We start from the raw sequence: 20,021 nt of genomic DNA, 5'->3' as shown, positions 1-20,021 counted from the left end.
CCCCAGTGTGTTGTTCCACAGTAGGATAGGTTGAACAAATTCCACTAATTCTTATGAAGGTAAGATGACGTGTGGTATAACATCACACACCTAATGAATTCCTTATATGCTCCTAAAATAGCCCAAGGCTCATGTTCTCTCATGACCCAAATACCATCTGCATTAGAAGCAGCCAGTCCTGCCAGTTCCTCCCTGTCCCAGTCACGTCAGCATCCAGCCACAGACACATGACTTGGTCTTCAGCAATTCACCTGAACCCTCTGCAAACCAGTCTGACATTTGTTTTGATAGCACCTGTCAGGCCTTAGTCTAAAGCTGGTAAAAGAAAAGTGATGAACAGAAAGATGTAGCATATCAAGAGCATATAGTTTACAGTAATGATAAATAAAGAGTAATTGTTTTGCTAGAAATAGTAGTTTTGTTAATATCAGCCTCACAATGCAAAGCACCTGAGTCAAAAAGACAAGGTGAGAGGTAGGAGTTAATTCAAATCAGAGTTTATGATTTAAACAAGCATTCCTAGGTCCCCTATATACGGGTGCCCTGTGAGCACCTTTCATTTGCGAGGCCTTCTCAGTGATACAGACCTATCTCACTATGTCAGATCAAGTAAAGTTCCCGATTCTTCCAGCACCTGGGTGCTAGCAGGGAGTCTCCTGGCGGCAGGTGATGCTCTCCCTGGGCTGGGAATCACCCCATCAAGTGAGCTCATTTCCTGCCCAGCTCACGTGGGCCTTCCTGGTGGTGAGCTGGTGGTGTTGGGTCCTTGCCCTGCTGTCCAGGGAGGTGTGAGTGGGAAGTTCCGCTTGCTTTTTCTCCTGGGAAAAGATGCAATGTTTTATGAAGCTGATGACTGTTTGGGGAATCTTTGTCATTACTAAAGAAGAGATTAAAGTTTTAGCAGTTTAATACATACATCTCTAAAAAGCTAATTACACAGCTATATAAGAACTATCAATTATGGAGAAGGCTGATGAATCTACACAGACAAGGTAAGCACAGCTTTTGAAAGGGTATCTGTAAAAGGTGTGGAGGAGGGGAAGGAGAACCACTGAAACAGAAGTGAATGCAGAGAAGAAAATATACCAGCTGTCGGCTTTCAGACAAGTATTTGGTTAATGAGCATCAACAAAACATGAAGTATGTGCGATAGAACTTTCCTAAGTACAGAAGCAGTCCCTTGAAGCTATCTTGTACCTGTAATATTCTTTGTTGCTTAAATATGTCCTTTGGCAAGAGAGGAGGAACCAAACTAAACTAGAAGAGGGGTCTGTTTTCCACCCCTGTGTAAGGAACTACAAAAGAAAGTTTAGGAAACTGAAATCCTGACTGATAATGAACTACCAAATACTTCTCCCACCTATTTTCTTTGTTTCCCCCTTTGAAACGAATGTGCTTGCTTTTTTTACCTCCTTTTTGGAGCTGCTCTCTTCAGGGTTCCTTGGCTGGTGGTTTTTCACAACTTCTAGCTGCAGGCTGTCAAATTTAGATTTGAACCAACGGTGAGCTTCTTCTAGGCTAGTTGTGATCTAGGCAAGACAGTGTAATTAGAGCTGTAGAGAGAACAGTTAATGCACGCTGTGTTCCAGTTTTTGAGCTCTGTGCAAGAAGGGGCAGAAAAGCACACATATCGCATCTTTCTCCCGTACGTAGGGGTAGGAGCTCTCCATGATGCCCTCTTCCATTGCTGTGAAAAGGATGTATCAGAGAGGCCCTCACTACAAAGTTGCCCCTCTCTTAGGGGGGTAATGAAGTCAATGCAGGTCTCCAACACAGCATAAAATAGAGGCACTGGGAAGAAGGGGGGAAAAAATGGATGCTGAGTACCACAAACTCCTGAGAAAGGTGAGGGAAGATTAACTTTGCCTGAAGAATGCTGTAGAAAGTACAATAGCAAGAAACTTTCTTGCTATTAAGGTCTCTTTCTAATCACAGAGCAGTACTTGGACTGATAAGCAGCATGTAAGACCTCAGGCTGGGGCACCTCTATTACTTTTTTTATTTTACTTTATGCTGGTTAATACCCTATAAAACATCTAAATGCCTAGATTTTCACCCCAAACTACTATAGTAATTCATGCAAGCTATAATAATTTGGATATTGTGGTACAGCGGTGCAAGGATGAGGTGATGCAAGGACAAATGACTTCTTGGGGCTGGGGAGGTGGGTGGGAAATGTGGTTTTGCATGATGTCACACATAGAGTAACACAAGAGCAGCTCAGGGGGGCAATTTACTTGGCCACAACACTTTTGGTTGGTTAACACAGATCTCCTGAGCCTGATAAAAAACAATAGGCTGTGGGGGACAAAAGCTCTTCTTACAAGCTCCACTAAATTGAAGTGATTCATAGAAAAGATAAAAACTTTATTTTTTAAAAAAAGACGAAGTATGATAAATGCCACTTAGTTGAAAAGGCCAAGGATGCACCTCACTCTTCACCAGAGTCCTATATCTGAGATTGAAAGGGTTACTTGGTGCATATGCTGAAATACTATCTTGTTACTTCCAATGAATTGTTATTCTAATGCTAACTAGTCTCACCTGTTCTGACTCTATGCTGGCTTCCTTCAGTTTCTTTTCTGTCTCCTCTTTATATTTCTTCAGATGTTTGACTGTTTTTTCCAGTTTCTAGGTAGAAAAAGAAGTTAACATTGATTTCTGTACAATTTTTTCATGGCACAAAAAAAATCACAATGTAACAGAAGGACTCTCCAATCTTTATTGTAAATAGCTTAGAGTTCTATCATTTAAAAAAAAAAATCCTGTCTCTCTCTAAAGTCAGATATATAGTGAATGTATGTTAAGTTGTTACTTGAGCTTTCTGAAGCAGACGCAGTAAGATTTATAGGAGTATTTTTTGACTGAGTTCATAAAGTCTTTCTACCACCTCTTCTACAACCCCTTAGGTTTTGCACAAAAATGCTTCCATGGTGTCTCACCACTTTTTCATGCTGTTATCACTTTACCTGACATTCATTTTCCAGCTGCTGCCTTCGCCTTCTCTCCATTTCCAGCTGGGTTTCCAGCTGCCTGTTCTGCACTTGCACTTCGTGTTGGTTTTTCAACAACACTTGCATCTCACTCTGCACACTTTTCAACTCTGACACAAATTTCTGGATGTCCTGTGACTGAAGACAACACAAGAATGAAATTCCAACATTTTAGCAGATCAGTCTCTTCAAGAAACTGGTCAAGAAAGCTCACTTGTTCATAATTATTCTTCTGATACTCCTCTTTCATTGCTTCCATTCTCCTCAGTTCAGATTCAGTCTCCTGGAAAGTGTTGAGAGAAACAAAACTTCAGGAATTTTTCAGGCTCACTGGCTGTTACATGGGAACTATTTCTGCAGATGTCTGCGCATCCTGTCCTTATTTCTTGCCCTATGAGACTGAAGTTAAGAGAACCCATGCCCCACCAGGGAAAGGGGAACAAGCAGGTGGCAGAGTTGCAAAGGCGTCTAGATTCTCATTTAGGATCAGGTACCAGTTGAACCGTAAGTTCTATGGCTATAAAGGATGGACAGGGACTAATCACTACACAAGCCATGTTTGGCCCAATCAATAATTAAGTAGACTGTATCCACAAAATGATAAAGAGGACAAATGCTACTATAAAAATCTAAGGGGGGGATGGGAATCTATGGCATCACGTTTAATACGGGGCGGGGGGATGACACACAACAGCAAAAGCCACACAATTACTGTAGCTGTTATCAATCTATCCATCTTCTGTTCAGAATTAGAGTCCAGAGTTAGTTTTATTTTCAAGTCTAGCTCTACTGCAAAGGATCAAGAGCAGTCCTACTGAGTAGGAGAAAAAAGGAGTTCTCAACTAGGACATCTGTCTTTATTGAAAGATGTGTGCATACCTTTACCCTTTCTGTGTTAGCTTTATAGGCCAGGCATTGTCTGACTTGAGCTCTTTGGCTTTTTAGCTTTTCCCTGTAACTGGACAAAGACTTTTCCAGCTCTATTACTTTCTGCCGCAGCTCCCTGTTAGCACAGGAAACTTCAGCCAATTTGGAGGAGGATTCTTCAAGGGATTTCTTTACCTAGGGGAAAGAGGAAAAAGTGAGTTCACGTTAACTGTAAGAATTAGTTCATTCTATACAACAATTAATAAGCAGTACTCCTAATTGATTTGCTGTATCTGAAGTATGCTACAGCACCTGGTGTTTTGACTTTTCTTTAATACCCTTCTAACAAAGGGAATAACAGTGAATGCTGGGATCTGAGTAATACCAAGGTTATGCTGAGCTTTATGATCCAGTCCCCGACAAAGAAAGCAGACTTCCAAACCAGTATCTTATCCCTGGAGATTACTGTACAACCCCAGATTATCCTTCTGAAGTCACTGGAATGATTGATATCAACGTCTAGATCTTATGTACAATGAAGTATATAGTGTCGGGGGATATAGAGTGGTACTTGAAAAAGTTAAGAGAGCACAAATATCACTATGCATGGCCACCAACATGCCTGTCCGCCACATGACAAAATTATGTTTCTTAAATACAAGTGATGGACAACTCCGTGACAAATGGAAAAGGAGACAAATATTTGTCATGAGCTGCTGTTGTTTTGCTGGAAAATTGTAAAGCAGACCTCTTCCTCTGGAAATCATTCACTGAAATCTTTTAATTCTATCCCTTCTCACCTCAGCAGATTCTTGACAGGCAGCTTTCCTGGAAGCCTCTTGTTCAGTTTGAAATTGCTTCTTCAAAGACTCTAAGTGTTCAGCATACATCTTTTCCTCAGTCTTGGCTTTTTCCATTAACTGTTCCCTTTAAAGAGAAGAAACAAATTCAGTTATTCACATTTATATTTAGTATGCTTTATTTTTTAAACACAAGAATAGGAAAGACAATTCCATTTGTAAACACTTTTGCCTTGGATATACTCTGCACCACTACTGTTTAAAGATTGGAATGTGTTTTCTAATATCTCATATTCCATTTATTTAAAAGGAGGTTCAAAATAGCTATACAAGATAAATAGACTTTTTGGAAAAACCACTTTAGGACAACTTACTTTCCTTCAGAAAATTAAATGGCTAAGCCTGTTCAGACAAAGGATAATGAGGAGATTCAGACTCCACCTAAACTTAGGTTTGAGGTTTTACTTACTAGCGTTCAGTTTTGGGGGGGGAATTTTAACAGCCCTCCTGTGCTCCCCTTGCTATAGCTACTGCAGGCCACTTCAAAGAGGAAGTGATATCCGCTATCCTCATGGAAAAGCTGTTTGTAGAAGTGCCATAATGACCCTGGGTAAGCAGTTCCTCAGTACAGCAGAGTAGGTCGAAGAGTCATTATGGGAACGAGTGAAGGAGCCCATTTCTATAGCTCTGCATGAATCTATCATGCTGCTAGCTCAGCATACAGTCAATGCTGATACCGATAGATGAGTAAAGCCATAAAGCTCTGATGTCAGTGCAAAGTAATGTTTCTCCTCAAGTGTAGTATCATGGATCTGGTCTTACCTGCAGACCATCAGCTGTTGATGCTCAGTTTCTTTACTTTTCAGTTCATATTGAGTTTGGATCAGCTTGCTCTGCAGGGTATTATTGACCTGCAGAACTTCTTCCAAATGAAGAACAAGTTTCTTGTCTATTCTAGCACTCTCTAGTGCCTTACAAAGTGGTTCCACCTGTGCAGTAACAAGAAATAAGATGATACTTACCCAAATGAAAAAGCTTAGAAAGGAATATTTTTTTCCTTCCCAGTCAATATCAACTTACAGGAGGTAACAGCATGTTCATCAACTGTCTGATTACAAATGTCCTAAGCACAGGCACCTAGATGGGAATCCTTACAATGCCAATGCAATGGCTGGCTTAGTCAGAAGGATCAGAACAATGTATATAGCCATGACTTTCCTGGGGAAAAAAAAAGTTCTTTGCCAATAGTAAGTGTGTTTGGATGGTGAGGTAATCATTCTGACACTAAGTATTATGAGGAGAGATGAAAGCAATTCCTTGGACTCTTTTCCCCTCCATTCTAGTAAGAAAAAAATAAGGGCTATACAAACTTCCAAAATCTCTGTTCATATTATGTATCCAGCGGCAGACTGTAAAACCTTCACCTGTGCCAATGAATTTTTCTTTACAGAGGAGATGCTTCCCTCCTTCAACACCTGGATAATGATTTTCCTGCTCCACAGCAAAAAGTTGATAGAACATTTTTGCTTTGATTCACGTGAATGTCTTGTACTATATTGCATTCAGAAAAAGAAAAGGTACTTGGCTCAACACCAAAAATGCAGTAGTGGCTGTTACTATGGAAAAATGCGGTCTCTACCTGGCTGCTGTGCTGCATTCCCATGGCAACCAGTTTGGCTTGGCAATGTTCCAATTCTGTTTCTAACCTCTGTATTTTCTGTTGAGTCTGGCTCCTGAAAATGGAAAATCGGATTAAAAAAAATCATGCATTAAGTCAATTTGTGCACGTCCTCTGAAGTGGCGACCAACCATCTCACAGTTTGGTTCTCTACCTTAACCATATTAAGTTTTGCCTGTCACTGAAGTTAAACTTAAATTGTCTTTTACCTACTTTCCACAAGATGCAGAAGGCCTGCCAAGCTTGCAGAGTTAGCTACAAGCACTTGGTGTACTTGGTTCACTTGTACTAAGTATGTTTCAGTGTTGCAGGAAAGGTTATAGGAAGCTTTTCAAGCAAACTTGTCCTATAGCTTATTAGCCAGAACCATGGGGAAGATGCCTCCCTTCAACTGTATCTGTCTTCACCACACTGCTGATAGACCACAGAAACAGCATCATTTTCACTTACTTGTTTTTTCTGAGGTTGCTGATTTCAGTGTCCTTGTGTCCCAGCTCAGTTTGTAATGCATCCAGAGCTGCTTTCATCTTGTTATGAGAAGCTAACACATGCTCCAGCATGGCTGTCACCTTACTGTTACCATCCTTTGCTGCGTCCAGCTGGTGCTGCAGGTTTGCCATCTGCAGTACAAGAAATCATTATGAAAAGGAGCAGGAAAATCAGTCATCTAGTAGCGTTTTATTAAAGGATTCTTTTATAAGTAACCTGCATGACTGCACCAGTGCCCTTGGCAATGGTATGCAATGGTTCTGAACATGGAAATCACTTCCTCTCATTACACAACCTTTGTTCTACCCCTGGTTTAAGCCCCAGCCGAGTGTGTGGTGGTGTTCTTGGGTTTTTTTGTGGGTGTTTTAACTGATAGTTCCAATGCTTCTGAACTCTTGGCATGCAGGCTTCAGGAAGTGCCACAGATGCATGAAGCTGGGTTTTTACTCAAAACTAGTCATTGATTCTAATGTTGCTTAGCCTAAGTTTTCATCTGCATCTCTTTCAAACAAAAAACACTCAAAGGTTTTGGTCCCTGTTAATTTTCAGTCATTTCTTCATTGTCATCAATTAGTCAATTGAAATTAACCACCATTCTAACTTGCATTTCATGGTCATCACTCACCACCTTAAAGTCTCCTTCATTAACCCCAGAAGACCATCCAGTTTTCAATTATCTTGGAGTAAGAATGTCTATTATATTCTCCAGTTTTTCTCCCATGTTCTTTACAGCATTTAACGGAATTCTCTGGCTGACCCTAGGACAATCTTCACATTCAGACACAGAGTTTCTTGAACGTTCATCTTGTTCAAAATGAACTCGGTGTAAAGTAGAGCAGTGAGCACAAGCATGTAAATCAGATTTCATAGTTTCTTCTCTTGAGCCTGCAGCTGACCTAGCATTACAATCAGGAGACTTCTGTTGCCAAGACCTTGCTGGGTTGTTTTTTTTCTTTTTGGTGCCATTCCTACCACAAAATCAATCAGCCCTTGGAGGCAATAAAGATGTGAGTACCAAAAACAGAAATTGAAAAACTACTCTCCAAAACATCTATTCACTGGAGCAGAAATAGATGCTACATCTTATTCCTAAGTCTGCATTACTTCAGGAAGATATTTAAGCTGTCTTCTGTGATACTTTCCACAGCACGTTATCCAAAGTCATGTGATTTCCCTCTGTATCTTGGTAGCAGTGAGACACAGTGCTAACTGGAAGTTCATTAGAAGTCTGTGATGTCAGCCGTTGTCACAGCTCTTCAGAGCCAGCAGTCCGCTGGTTCTGAGCACCCCTCTGGTCTGCTCCCACTGTGAGACCTTTCTACAGCTAGTTCTCTATATCCGCAAACCAATGGAACTGAGCGTTTTAACTTCCTCAAAATCCAAAAGCATTTAGGTCATGGATTCCAATCATCAGCATAATATCCAATTGCCTTTGACTATCTGATGGACCATCCTCTATGGAGAATAAAGTACAAGAGAAACTTTGATTCATTTTGCTTTCTGGAAACAGAAGGCAAAAACAGGATCTCCTGTTTTCCAGGGAAGTGTCTTAAATGTGGTTACATCTTCTCTCTAATTTCTAGATAGATGGAGATTATGGATATGATTGACAGTTTGTTACTTTTGCCTCTTTAGTTTTCCAACTCAAAATTATTACAAGATTGCTTTGGTATCTGAGAAGCGAGGGGAGTCTGTAAAGAGCACTTACTGTTAGGAGCTCATTCTTGCTTGTGAACAGAAGTCTCGATGCAGTTACTTGAACTTACAGCTTAGAATAGCAAACTCATGACAGAGAAGAGTCCACTTCATAGTCTTATACCTACAAGCTTGGTTTCACTGCCCAGGATAACACACCTCTTCTCTGTACTTCTGTCTATTAAGACTGAGTGAACAGACTGAAGCAGAATAACAACCTGCCTCCCGGCAATATAGCTAGACAAGTATTATCTGCAATTATTTGTTCTCATACTGGGAAATAATAATAAATCCTGAGGAATATCTTTATAATCCTGTAAACTGTGTGTTTTCTAGCCTGAATACATGAATCAACTTGCATGAAAAACAGCTCTCTTCAGCTGAGCTCCCATAGTTCTCATGTTTGTTTTGATGAAATCAGGTTCTGTTTCCAGCTGCAGACTAGAATGCTACAGTTAACATTAAACGTATGCTCTGTTCTTCAGGAAAAAGTGAGTTGAACCTGATTTCTAATGGCTATGTAAGCATCAGTTAGCCTGACCCTAATTCTGAGAGGTAAGAAGTTCTCAAAGTTCTGTTTCACCTGAGTGTATTTGGTCTCTATGCAATGCACTTGCAAAGCTCACTATTATCTAAACGTGCACCTACAGTTCTTCCTCCAGCTTCTGCACTTCAGTCTTAAGAAAAGAGATGTGGCGAAATAGCTCAGCTTTCTTTTAGTGCAGAAACAGAAAATCATTACTTTATCTGGAACACAGAAGCAGAGTGATGTGACAATGTCTCTCTGCCCAGAGCAAATGTTTTCTTTTCCCTGAGTCCCATAGTAGGAGAAGCAGCAAGTGAATTGCTTCTAACTTATCCTTCCATAGAAATAATTCCAGATTAGAATTCACCTTGTTTTAATCTAAGTATGATGTCTTGGTGGTCACTTCCTTCTGTCACTACCATCAGACCTAGGACTATTGCATAAATGTAGCTTTCTTGCTCTCTAATAATCACTACACATTCTGTGCTGTTTTTAAAAGCAACTCAGGAATCTTTGCACCACCGTCCCAAATTCTATGACGTAGGTTACATTGAAGTAAAAGCTTTACTTTCAGCACCTCATTCACTGTCTAGCTAACTTCTGCTTTAAAAAGCTTACATATGCTCTTTATTTTTGCTTACCACCATGGTTTGCCTCCCTCCTTATTAATTTGTATTTTTTACAAGGTTTTCCATGTTTCTAATCTTTCAACCAATCTTCTACCCATATATTTTGTTTTAATGCCCCCTGGTGGTTCTTAGCCATTCTACTATTTTCACACATTAAGCAACTTACTTAATCATCACAAATCCTAGAGATGCAACATCAACAGCATCTTGTCACCCAAAGGCAGCATGAGCAGGATCGAAGATGATTTTGATACAGAACTCTCTTAATATGTGTGCTTGACACTACACAAACTAAGTAGGGAAGATAAATAAGCACTTCCCTCCAAATGAAGTACTGAAGAGCTAAGGTTAAACAACCTTATCTTAGATCAACATAAAAAACAAGTTTCCCTTTTGAGCTGACAAATATGATGCTAAGAGGTACCTGAAGTTTTCCTTTGTCACAGGTCAGTTTATTCTTGCTCTCAGTCAGCTCTGCCAGCACCTGTTGCACCTGCTGTTGGGCATACTGAGGAAAAAAGAGCAGACGTCACCATTCTGTAGGAAAAACAAGGCAAAAAGCAACAAAAAAGGTGCTCAGTGTCCTGTTTCTCCCTAAGTATTTTAACTTTCCTCTGTTGCTTTAGGTATAAATTTTCAATTAGGTGAAACACTAAAACAGATTTAAAAAAAAAAAAAAATCCAAAATGGCATAAATTCCTCCAAAACAGCTTAATCTCTAGGAAGAACTGCTCAAATTGGTACAACCTTCCAGATGGCCACAAGAAGGCCATTGTCCTAAAAGCACAGGCAACAGAAATGGAGAGATGGAAGAAATCTTTGACAACAGGGAACAGAGAAGCAAAAATAACTAGAAGAATGAGAAGGCATGGACAGAATTAAAATAACTTAGAAAGACAGTAAAGAATACCAAAAATATAAAAATCAGGCAACATTTTAAGGTTCTGAATGCTCTGTTGATTCACATTCTTTAACTGATGACTGCCAAAGGAGTTCTGTGTTAAACAGAAAAAATATATACATATGTTACAGACTAACTACTGTAGAAATGTAACTTTGATTATCAAATAACAAACATTCAAAAGGTGTTTCAGTTAATTCTTCTTTAGCATCGTGATGTTAGGACCTTAGCAGCAGCTAAGTGTTTCTTAGGATCTCCAATGTATACAGCTGGTCATTACATCCAACACTGTAAAAAAAAAACAATGGTAAAAGCCCTGGTAGCACAGTATTACTAAGCTTTTACTCAACTTTTCTGGAACTGCTCAAGTATCCTGATCCAGGTGACTGAGAGTAGTGAGAAATACTGGAATGGGAACAAGTTAAAAATGGGAATGAGGTCCCAAGTGCAAATTTGTCCACAAAGGGCATAAAACTGTTGTTAATACCTTTCCAGTGTACACAAGCTGAATATATATGTACAGATATACAAGCTGTATACCTGTACTAGAAAATGGAATGGAGTCATAGGGTTTTAATGACATACCTAAATGTCCAATACCTGAAGCTCTATATAGTCCTCTTAGCTCATCCCACACAGACATCTAAAAAGACGGAGTTATATTTGAGATATCTTATCCTTTTGTTTTCATTTTTTCCCCTTTTTGATTCGTTAATATGATCAGCCAATCTCCATAAAATACTTCAAAATGCACCTTGATTCCTGCTACAGTTGCTTATCAGTTAGGTCATCAGTTACCTACTTTATTAGTGGCTTACCTGCTCATGTACCAGTGCAGCCAAGCGATCTAATAGCCTCTTGTTCTCTTCCTCTAGCGTTTGCAAAGCGAATTTCATTGAAACCATTTCTAGCTATGAACAAGAAAATCCAACTCTAATCGTACCACTTCAAGATTTCCAGTCACATGAATACCACAAAACCTCAGCACTACATATGGATTAGGTATAGTCTCTCCTGTTTCAGAGAGCTCTTCCGCAACAGTGAAAGAATCATGCTGACTTCAGTCACAACACTAAGGAATTTCTCATTTATACCACAAACATTACCATTCCTTTTCCAGGCTATGCATATGCAAGGAAGCTACACAGGTAAAACAGCTAGGAGAAGCTGAAAATTATTTATCATTTGCCATAGTAGCATAACAAACTTATTACTACAAATAGGGCTGTATGTAGGTAGCAGTAGGATTGCTGCTCCAAAGGACACATCCATGTAGACAAGAAAAATATCAAACAGCAAAGTGAACAATATGGCTATGGCAAATATCACATTATTTAGAAATAATTTAGTTAAGAGAGTAAGCAAAATGAAAGGAAAACTTGGAGAAAGACAACACTAAATTTAAAGAACAGCCATATATATTGCAAGATACCTCATTCTCTGTTTTTTCTACTTCCAATTTGTTCCTTTCCTGTATTGTTTCATTTGCTGTTGTCCTTATCTGTCAAAAGAAATGCGAAATTGTCACCTGAAAACATCCAGATTCATAGAAATACTACACATCTTCAGAACAGTTGATCTGAAGGTTGCAAGTCAACTCTAAAGTTTTGAAATAATATCTGCAGAGCTGCCCTGTCTTCTCTTCCTTTTCATGCTTCAGAGAGGAAACATTACAAGTCAAAATATAAGCATAGTAGGAAAGAGGAGAGTGTCTCGCACTTGCCACTGCAATAGCAAAAATAATCGTTCTGAAAGCGAAACTGGTATGTAAATAAGAACTCTAGCAATGTGGGTCCAAAAGCAGCTTTCAAGAATATAGCTTTAAATCAGTAAGTTTTCTGTACCTCCTGTTGAAGATTTTCCTTTTCTGCCAGCAGAGATCCTTTCTCTTGCAAAGCCGTCGCAAGTGCACCTTGCAGTCTAGCAACAGTACGTTCCAAAAGCTGTCTCTGTGTGGTTGCTGCCTCCTCAGCAAGGCTTGCTTTCTGCCTGTATTTGCCATGCTCTGTACGCAAGGCCTCCCTAAAGAAAGACAAAATAGCCAAGCTGGAGTTCTAGCACGACAGAAGGACAGATGGCCTCCATATTAAATACCAAACTGGCCCTTCTGTGTTAATAAGTAACAAGTGCTAGAGAAGCAGAAATCAAGGCAGTGAGAATGCAACGGAGGAAGGGGAGACAGAGGCTGCAGACGAGAAAACTCCTCACAGCTCTCTTTGAAGCTGAGCCCTCTCATGCTGCACACTCTGCAGCTCTCCAAGAATGTTGGCATGGGCAGCATTCAGAAGCGAGTCTTGCTCTTGCAGCTTACGAGTCTTTTCTTGTTCTGCCTAAAGGGGAAAGATTACGCAGGCAGTAACATCAGAATGATGAGGGACGAATAATTAATTTACAAAGCTGTTAATTTGTCATCGAGCTCCTGCAACATCCCTATAGTTCTGCATATTGTGGTGTGCTGATTCTTGAATAGGGTGTCAGAGCTGAGTTCACCTTACCTAGCTTTTATATCTGTATTTAATCTCAGATCCTTATTACTTCCACTCAGCTTCTGCATTTACAGTACTTACCAATGCCCATTAATTCCTATATTCCTCTTTCTCAGTGGTTGTTACAGGATGTTTCCATAAATAGTATTATCATATTTACACTCTCTCCATAACTTATGACTTTTTTTTTCTGTACTAAAAGTAAGTATTTGCCAAATAAGGACACAAACACTTTTTTATCACCACCTTTATAAAATTTCCGTTGCTACATCTATTTTACTGTATTCCCACAGATTATCAGTATTAGGAATTAGTCTGTTGTCTAATGTCTGAGCTGCAGACAACTTTATTGGACTGTAACAGTAGGCTACATACCTTAAGCATGGTCTGATGATCTGAAATGAGTTTAGTATTCTCCACGGCAACACTTTGGAGTGTGGTGCTGAGCTCTGAGCATTGCTGGCTTAAGTGGTCATTAAGGACCTGGTTAGATAGAAGGAGGAGGAGGAGGATGACAAACAGGCTTTCAGGGTTTAGGGAGTTTTTTTTCTGCATAGTAGGCTGTCAGAAACTTTTTAAAAATCTCTTGCAGATGTGGAAAAATCTACTTTAGGTAGAAAGTGTCCAAAATTTTGTTCAGGTAGTCCCAATTTATGGTAGACTTATTCCAAGGTGTTAAAAGTTTACAGTAATGGGGAAAAAAGAGAACACAGTTTAAACTACCAATCAAGCACAATTGCTTATTAGTTTTGAAGTTCAGAAAAAAGTAATGTTTCTAAGGCAAAGAAGGCAAAAATCGAAAACAGACCCCTACTAATTTCATAGTTGAATTATTGTAGATAACTAAAGAAAAATGGAACTTTCTGTGAAAGACGTATCCAAATCCCATTACCAGTGAACACCGCCCAACAAACATATCTGTTGGGGGGGAGGAGAAAAAATAGAAAAATGTTTTCTAAAATATGTTCTAAAAAAAGAGAAAGTAGAATAAATAAAAATTTTTAGAACGTACTGAGGTCAACCTTTTGTCCCAAAAGGCAAAGGAAATTTTAGCCAAGCAGGTACTCCATATTTGACTCATTAATAGAAACATATTCCTTTGCATGTTTAGATTCTACATGAATAAAAACATACTATTTCAAGGGTAGATAGAAGAAGAAGCAGCAGTAGTTCTGCATGTCATGGCCCCTGAAGACGACACTTTCAAAAAAAGCTGATTCAAAATAAGTATTGGGAAGAAAACTTTCCAGCCTTAAGGCTGGGAAATCTGGAACAGCTACCTAGGCTAGTGATTGAATTCCTTCATTGGAAGTTGTTCATTAGCCCGCATTACCTGACGGCACTAAACTTTGTCTCCTGACCTGCACTTGAGGCTTCCCGGTAAATGTATAATCATTTCTCACTAATAATTTGTTTTGTTATACTCTATTTCTATTTTAAAAAGAAGAGTAGCTATTCTCATTACCTGTACTTTCTCTGCTGTTTCTCGCAGGGCGGTCATTTTAGACTGAAGCTGCAGGTTCTCTTTGCGTTGTTTGCTAAAGGACAGCTGTGCATTCTAAGGGGCAATAAAACAGAACATCCACTGAGAAAAAATTGAAATGTCATTTAGCCAGGCACTTCACAAATATCATACTTGCCTATTTCCTTTAAGCTATTGTCACATGGCTACGTGCTCTTGCAAGCACCGGACATGGCTCCTATAGTACAAGCCTCTTTCTAAAATATACCTTGAAATAATAACCAAAGTGCTACCTGCTCTAACTTAGCTTTGAAAGTTGAGGGTGACTTCATATCTTTCTGAGATCAAACTTATTAGTCTCCACTATAATTAATCTTAATACTTCTGAACTTAAAAAGATCTCCCTGCCAGAAGTAGTACAATTCACAACTGAAGGAATCCTTTGCCAGCACTGTGAGGTTCCACGTCTAAGCTGAACTTTTACCTCATCTTCACTGAAACTTACTCTTTCAGAGAAGACTTCAGACAGCACACACAGTCCCTACATAGGCAGTAAGCATCCCTCTTCACCCATTTAGCACCCAGTTGACCAAGGTTCTGATTTTTCTGTAGTATTAATCACCAATCCATCTATTTGTCTCCTTTGCATGCAATACCTGTGCTACCACAACTGTGTTTCATGGTCAGTTCTAGCTTTCCAAGGAAGGCATTCGTATCACTGTTTTGATATTTCAGTAGAATACGGAAGTTAATCTCTCAAAAAATAAGCAGGGCAACCCCAAACTGGTAAAATAATAAAACAAGACATTCAACAGTTAGTAGCCTTGGTCGCATTTGGCATTTGTCCACATAAAAATTCTGCCTCTGAAGTGTGGTACATTTGAAAGGCCCCATATAGGCTGTTCTCATCTTTATTTAGCTATTTTCCTCACCAATACTTGTTTACAACTTACTTTTGCTTCTTCACCAAGCTGGGAAATGATACAGTTCCTGGAGTCTAAAAATAGAAAAGAATGTCAGGACACACTTTATCTGTTTGGTAATTTTAAAAAGCGACATTTTGATTTAATGATTGAGTTTAGCTAAGTTACTGAATATGCCACAAACAGGTAAGACTTCTACAAATGTGTTGTTCTTTAACGCTTTTCTTTAACTTCAGTATTTCAGCAAAATTACTTTTAAAGATTTATTCCATAAATTAATTGTAATTTATTTAATTTTAAAATTAAGCATGCCATCATGCCAATCTGGTACACACGCTTCTGTGATTGCTTGAGCAAATCAAATTACCCTAAGTCTCTTATTCATCTGTCTAGTGCGTAAGCAACTGATTTGTCCTGACTATAACCCACAGCCCATATGCAACTTTACAAGTTTTTGTGCATTGACGAAGAACAACAGTTAGATCCCTGCTTAAACCATACAGACCTAAAAGCAGAAGCATTTTTGTTGGAATGTGAATCAACCTGCCTATAATAGCTAGCCTCTTATTCTGCTGTGCTGTATAACATACTGGAAAAAAGGAAGACACGAGACAATTCAGCATGAGCAGGGTAGGGAGGGAAATCTAGCCAAAATATTATGACATCCAAGGTATCATCGAAGGATCACTCAAAAGTTCTTCAATTAACAAAGGGAAAAAGCCTTGATCAGCAGGATTATTTGATACAGAAGTAAAGAAAATTTGTACGTCTCATTTAAATTTGTCATTTGTGTATGGATTTATTTTGAAGGAAAGAATTCTTCTGCCATCATTCTCCCCCATTCAGCCAACTCTGCCACATGACAAGTTTCTCTGCTCTTGCCATGCCTTATGCAGAAATGCTGCCTTTTGTGAGCTACGGGTTAATTATCGCATGTGTGATTCGCAGAATAACAAACAAAACATAGGGGAAACAGGAACACTTCTGTAAAAGGAGTAGCTAGAAATTTGAAATAGGTCCTGAGGGAAGGATCACAAGAACAATAATTATGCTAGGATTTAGGCATGGTTACTGTGAGTTATTTGGGAATAAGGAACAGACTTTAGGTTAGGAACATTTACCTTTAATTTTGACAATATGGAGCTTCCCCCTACCCTGGAGTGCATTAAATGCCACTTAGCTCCCTTATAAGCAGCTACTTTCACATCAATAGACTGGGAATCTAAATGAGATCAACTAGAGGCTTACCCAAGATGCTTGTCCTTATACTGATGTTTAATAGAGCACTTTTTTTTTTTTAATCAGCTGCAAAAAGACTCAATAGCAATGGGCATTCTACTTGTGCATCAGTTCAGGAATCATACGTTAATGGTTACTTGCTAGATGAAGTCTCCTCTGAAAAGGAATTTATGCTGATGGAATCTTTTCATATTACTGTTGTGTATTCATTACCCCGATTACCACTGTTGTCAGTTTCCTCTAGATAAGAAGAGGCTTTTGAAACATCGCATGCAAACTAAAGGCCTTTAATATTTTATCATCTCTTAAGCTGCCCTCCACTCCTGTTGACTGATAGACCTGCCACAGGTCTGGAGGACCTCAGTGCTTGTTTCCTCTCACTGTGGAAGCAGTGAGAGAAGGGCTAAAAAGATATGACAAGAACCCACTTGTCATACCCAGCTCAGCTTTCAGCTGTGTGCACTGTTGCTCCAGTTGGGCAGTTCTTTCCTCCTCTTCTTGCAGCCTCACTTGGGCTAGCTGGACATCTTTGCGCAACTCTTGGCAGTCCTGCTGTAATATCTGTATCTGCAATGATATCACAGATTAATCTTTAAGATGCAGAATTCAGTCAGGCAAACCTAAGCAAATTTCAGAGCCTGAAAAGTTGATCTAACTGGAAAAGATATAGCCTGATCAGCTTCTCCTCTCTTTCTCCTTGTCCCAATCTTATACAGAAGACTTTTATGGCAAGCAACTCAATTTCTATATGTAACACAGTGTATATATGCTTATAATCATCTTTATATGACCAGCAGAATCTAACAAGTTTGCACAACTAAAGATTACAGAAAAGATCAAGCAATAAAAGATGAAAATGAATGCAACACTCAAGGCACTTAACAAGTCTGTCTCATTTTTTAGAAATTGCATTTTCTATCTATTTATCAGTACCTCAATTATAAAGAGGCTTGTTTAGCCTGGTGAAGAAGTAGTTAAAGCAGGATCCAGTTGTGGCCCACAAATCTGAGAGGTAGTTACAAAGATTATGAAGTCAAACTCTTTTCAGTTGCATTGAATGGTTTAAGAAGGGGCAATGGTCCCAAATTTAAGCTTGGAACATTCAGATCGGATGCTAGAAAAAAAATCTTAACTGGAACATTACTGCAGCACTATAAGAAAGTCCCTAAAGCAGCCATGGAATCACAGTCCTTGAACTCTGCTAGACAAATCCATCACTGCCCCAATCCAGTGTTTGTGATACTCCTACTCTGAGCAGAAAGTTTGACTACATGATCTCTTCTGATCAATGTTTGTACAAAATGTTCTAGTTATAAAGTATTTTAATTGGTTTCTAGGAATGACATCCCAGTCCTTGCTTGTCCTCACAGATGAGAAAATGAAAACAGATACAAAAGAAGACTGAAAGTTTCTCAAACCTGCTTCCGTTCTGCTTCTACTGTTGTTTCCATGTCCTGTACATGACACATCACAGTTGCTTGGGATTCCTCCAAAGACTCCCACAGGCTGATCTCCTGGGACAGCTGTTCTGTTAGCTAGAAAAAATAAACACTTTCTGACCCAGGTCTAGTTAAGTAGATTGAACAAATACTTGAGATCATATATGAAAGATGTTCTGTCTGGGTATTTAGTTATGAGTGTGGCTGGCAGGTTCCTTTGGGTTCTGCACATTCCAAAATTGCACCCAGAATATTATTTAAGGATCTTCTTCAAATCTTTAAATAATACTTGGCAAATTCAGCCTCCTACTAAGCTCCTTGCTCTTGTACTTACCTCCTGAAGTCTACAGTTGATTTTCTGTTTTGTGTTCCTCAGTTCCTCAGCTGCAATCACTACATCCATCTAAAGAAGATGAAAGGAACAGATATTTTTATCCTTTCATGTTCATAACTATTGCAAAAGCAACAGGTATTATAAAATGCAACTGCCACGCTAACACCTAGAACTTGATTTCTATCTCTAGTCTGATGTTCTCTGTTCTGAAGCACTGAATATAAGAGAGCAAGCACTAAGCAGCAATGCATTCCTTAATGCAATTAATGAGATTGAATGACGTACTCCATGGAAGTTCTCTTCAGGGAAGACAGTAATAGAAGTGTAAGACTGAAATACCAGAGAAATGTAAGTTCCTGGAAAAACAGAAAAGCTACTGAGAACTCTACGCATGAAAGCTAGGATGAATTAAGTCACAAAGATGAGAAATTACAAATCTCAAATATTTTTATTCTTTATTTGCTATGTAATATTTTTTAGCACAGATTCTCATTATCAGAAGTGTTTGCTCTTACTGCCAACAATATATCATAAACTCCTTTTTCCAGCTGAGTATACTTTCTGTTTAACTATGTTGGAGATGAATGTACTTAAAAACAAGTCTGTTAATACTTGAAACTATAATAAGATCATAACCTTTTGTACCTTGGATGCAGTTGTAATCTCCAGAGCAGTACTCAGTCTCTGAACTTCTTCTTTTGCCTTTTCTTCAGCCTCTTTCATATTGCTTAAGTGTTGGCGCAACTTCATTGCTTCGTGCTGTACAATCTTCATTTCTTGCAAATGCTCCTTGTGGATTGCATTCAGGCGCTGCTCCAACTGGGCTGCCACAAGGAAAAGGCAAAAAACTTTCATTGACAGAAAAAGCATATGGAGGGACAATGAAGAATAAAGTGGTAAAAAAACCTTTTTTTACTACCTGCATGCTTTGGATTCAGTTCCTTTTCTGTCTGCAGCCGGAAGATGTTTAATTTCAGTGTCTGTACAACACTCTCTAAACGACACATTCGATTCACCAGTGTTTCACAGTTTTTCCACAGTGTATTTTCTCCCACAAATGCTACCCTGGCCTGCACAGGGCTAACGGCTGGGTGACTAGCAGGTGTTTCTGAGGTCTTTGAGTGGAAATGATCGAGGCTGAAAAGGAGAAAAGACTGACCTACTCTGTGTATGCATTCCTACCTGACATTGCACATGTGCATCACAGATGCGATTAGATCAGAAACCACGTTTCATAGAGCCGGAAGGTTTCCTGTGCCCCCAGGTTGCTGTAGCCCATTCTCGCTGATTCTGCCAGTACCAGCTCCCTCACGGAGAGAAGAGCAAAGTATGGCAAATGGGTGCAAAGAGGAACAAGATGAGGAAAATGAAAAAAAGTGTGAGCTCTCCAAGAAGGAAGAAAGGAAAAAGCTTACCCCTGCTTTCTCCCTACCTCTGCCCATCGATGCTGAGCGCCTCCAGGTCTCGCACCAGTGCACTGGTTTGCTCTTCCACCATCCTCATCCTCAGGTGGAGCACCATGAAGGCCTCGGGCGCGGTCGCCCTGACGCTCGTGGGCAT

The 20,021-nt window shown here is 39.4% G+C and overlaps 1 protein-coding gene across 1 annotated transcript; it reads right to left on the bottom strand.

Moving 5' to 3' along the window:
• Positions 1-595: 595 nt before the first annotated feature.
• Positions 596-20,021, bottom strand: CCDC150 (coiled-coil domain containing 150). Its single transcript, XM_009332779.1, has 24 exons — positions 19,894-20,021; positions 19,381-19,598; positions 19,107-19,285; positions 18,462-18,530; positions 18,107-18,223; positions 17,126-17,255; positions 15,480-15,523; positions 14,530-14,622; positions 13,440-13,547; positions 12,787-12,908; positions 12,423-12,600; positions 12,011-12,079; positions 11,409-11,489; positions 10,102-10,173; positions 6,789-6,958; positions 6,300-6,393; positions 5,483-5,649; positions 4,661-4,787; positions 3,873-4,055; positions 3,208-3,276; positions 2,970-3,131; positions 2,545-2,631; positions 1,410-1,529; positions 596-818 (listed from the first exon to the last, which is right to left on the bottom strand). Exons 1-24 carry the CDS (start codon positions 20,019-20,021, stop codon positions 699-701), a joined length of 2,907 nt encoding a protein of 968 aa, XP_009331054.1. The 3' UTR covers positions 596-698.

Source organism: Pygoscelis adeliae, unplaced genomic scaffold, assembly GCF_000699105.1.
Source record: "Pygoscelis adeliae isolate BGI_AS28 unplaced genomic scaffold, ASM69910v1 Scaffold160, whole genome shotgun sequence".
Classification (NCBI taxonomy): Eukaryota; Metazoa; Chordata; class Aves; order Sphenisciformes; family Spheniscidae; genus Pygoscelis; species Pygoscelis adeliae.
This window is presented reverse-complemented; position numbering and strand designations above follow the sequence as displayed.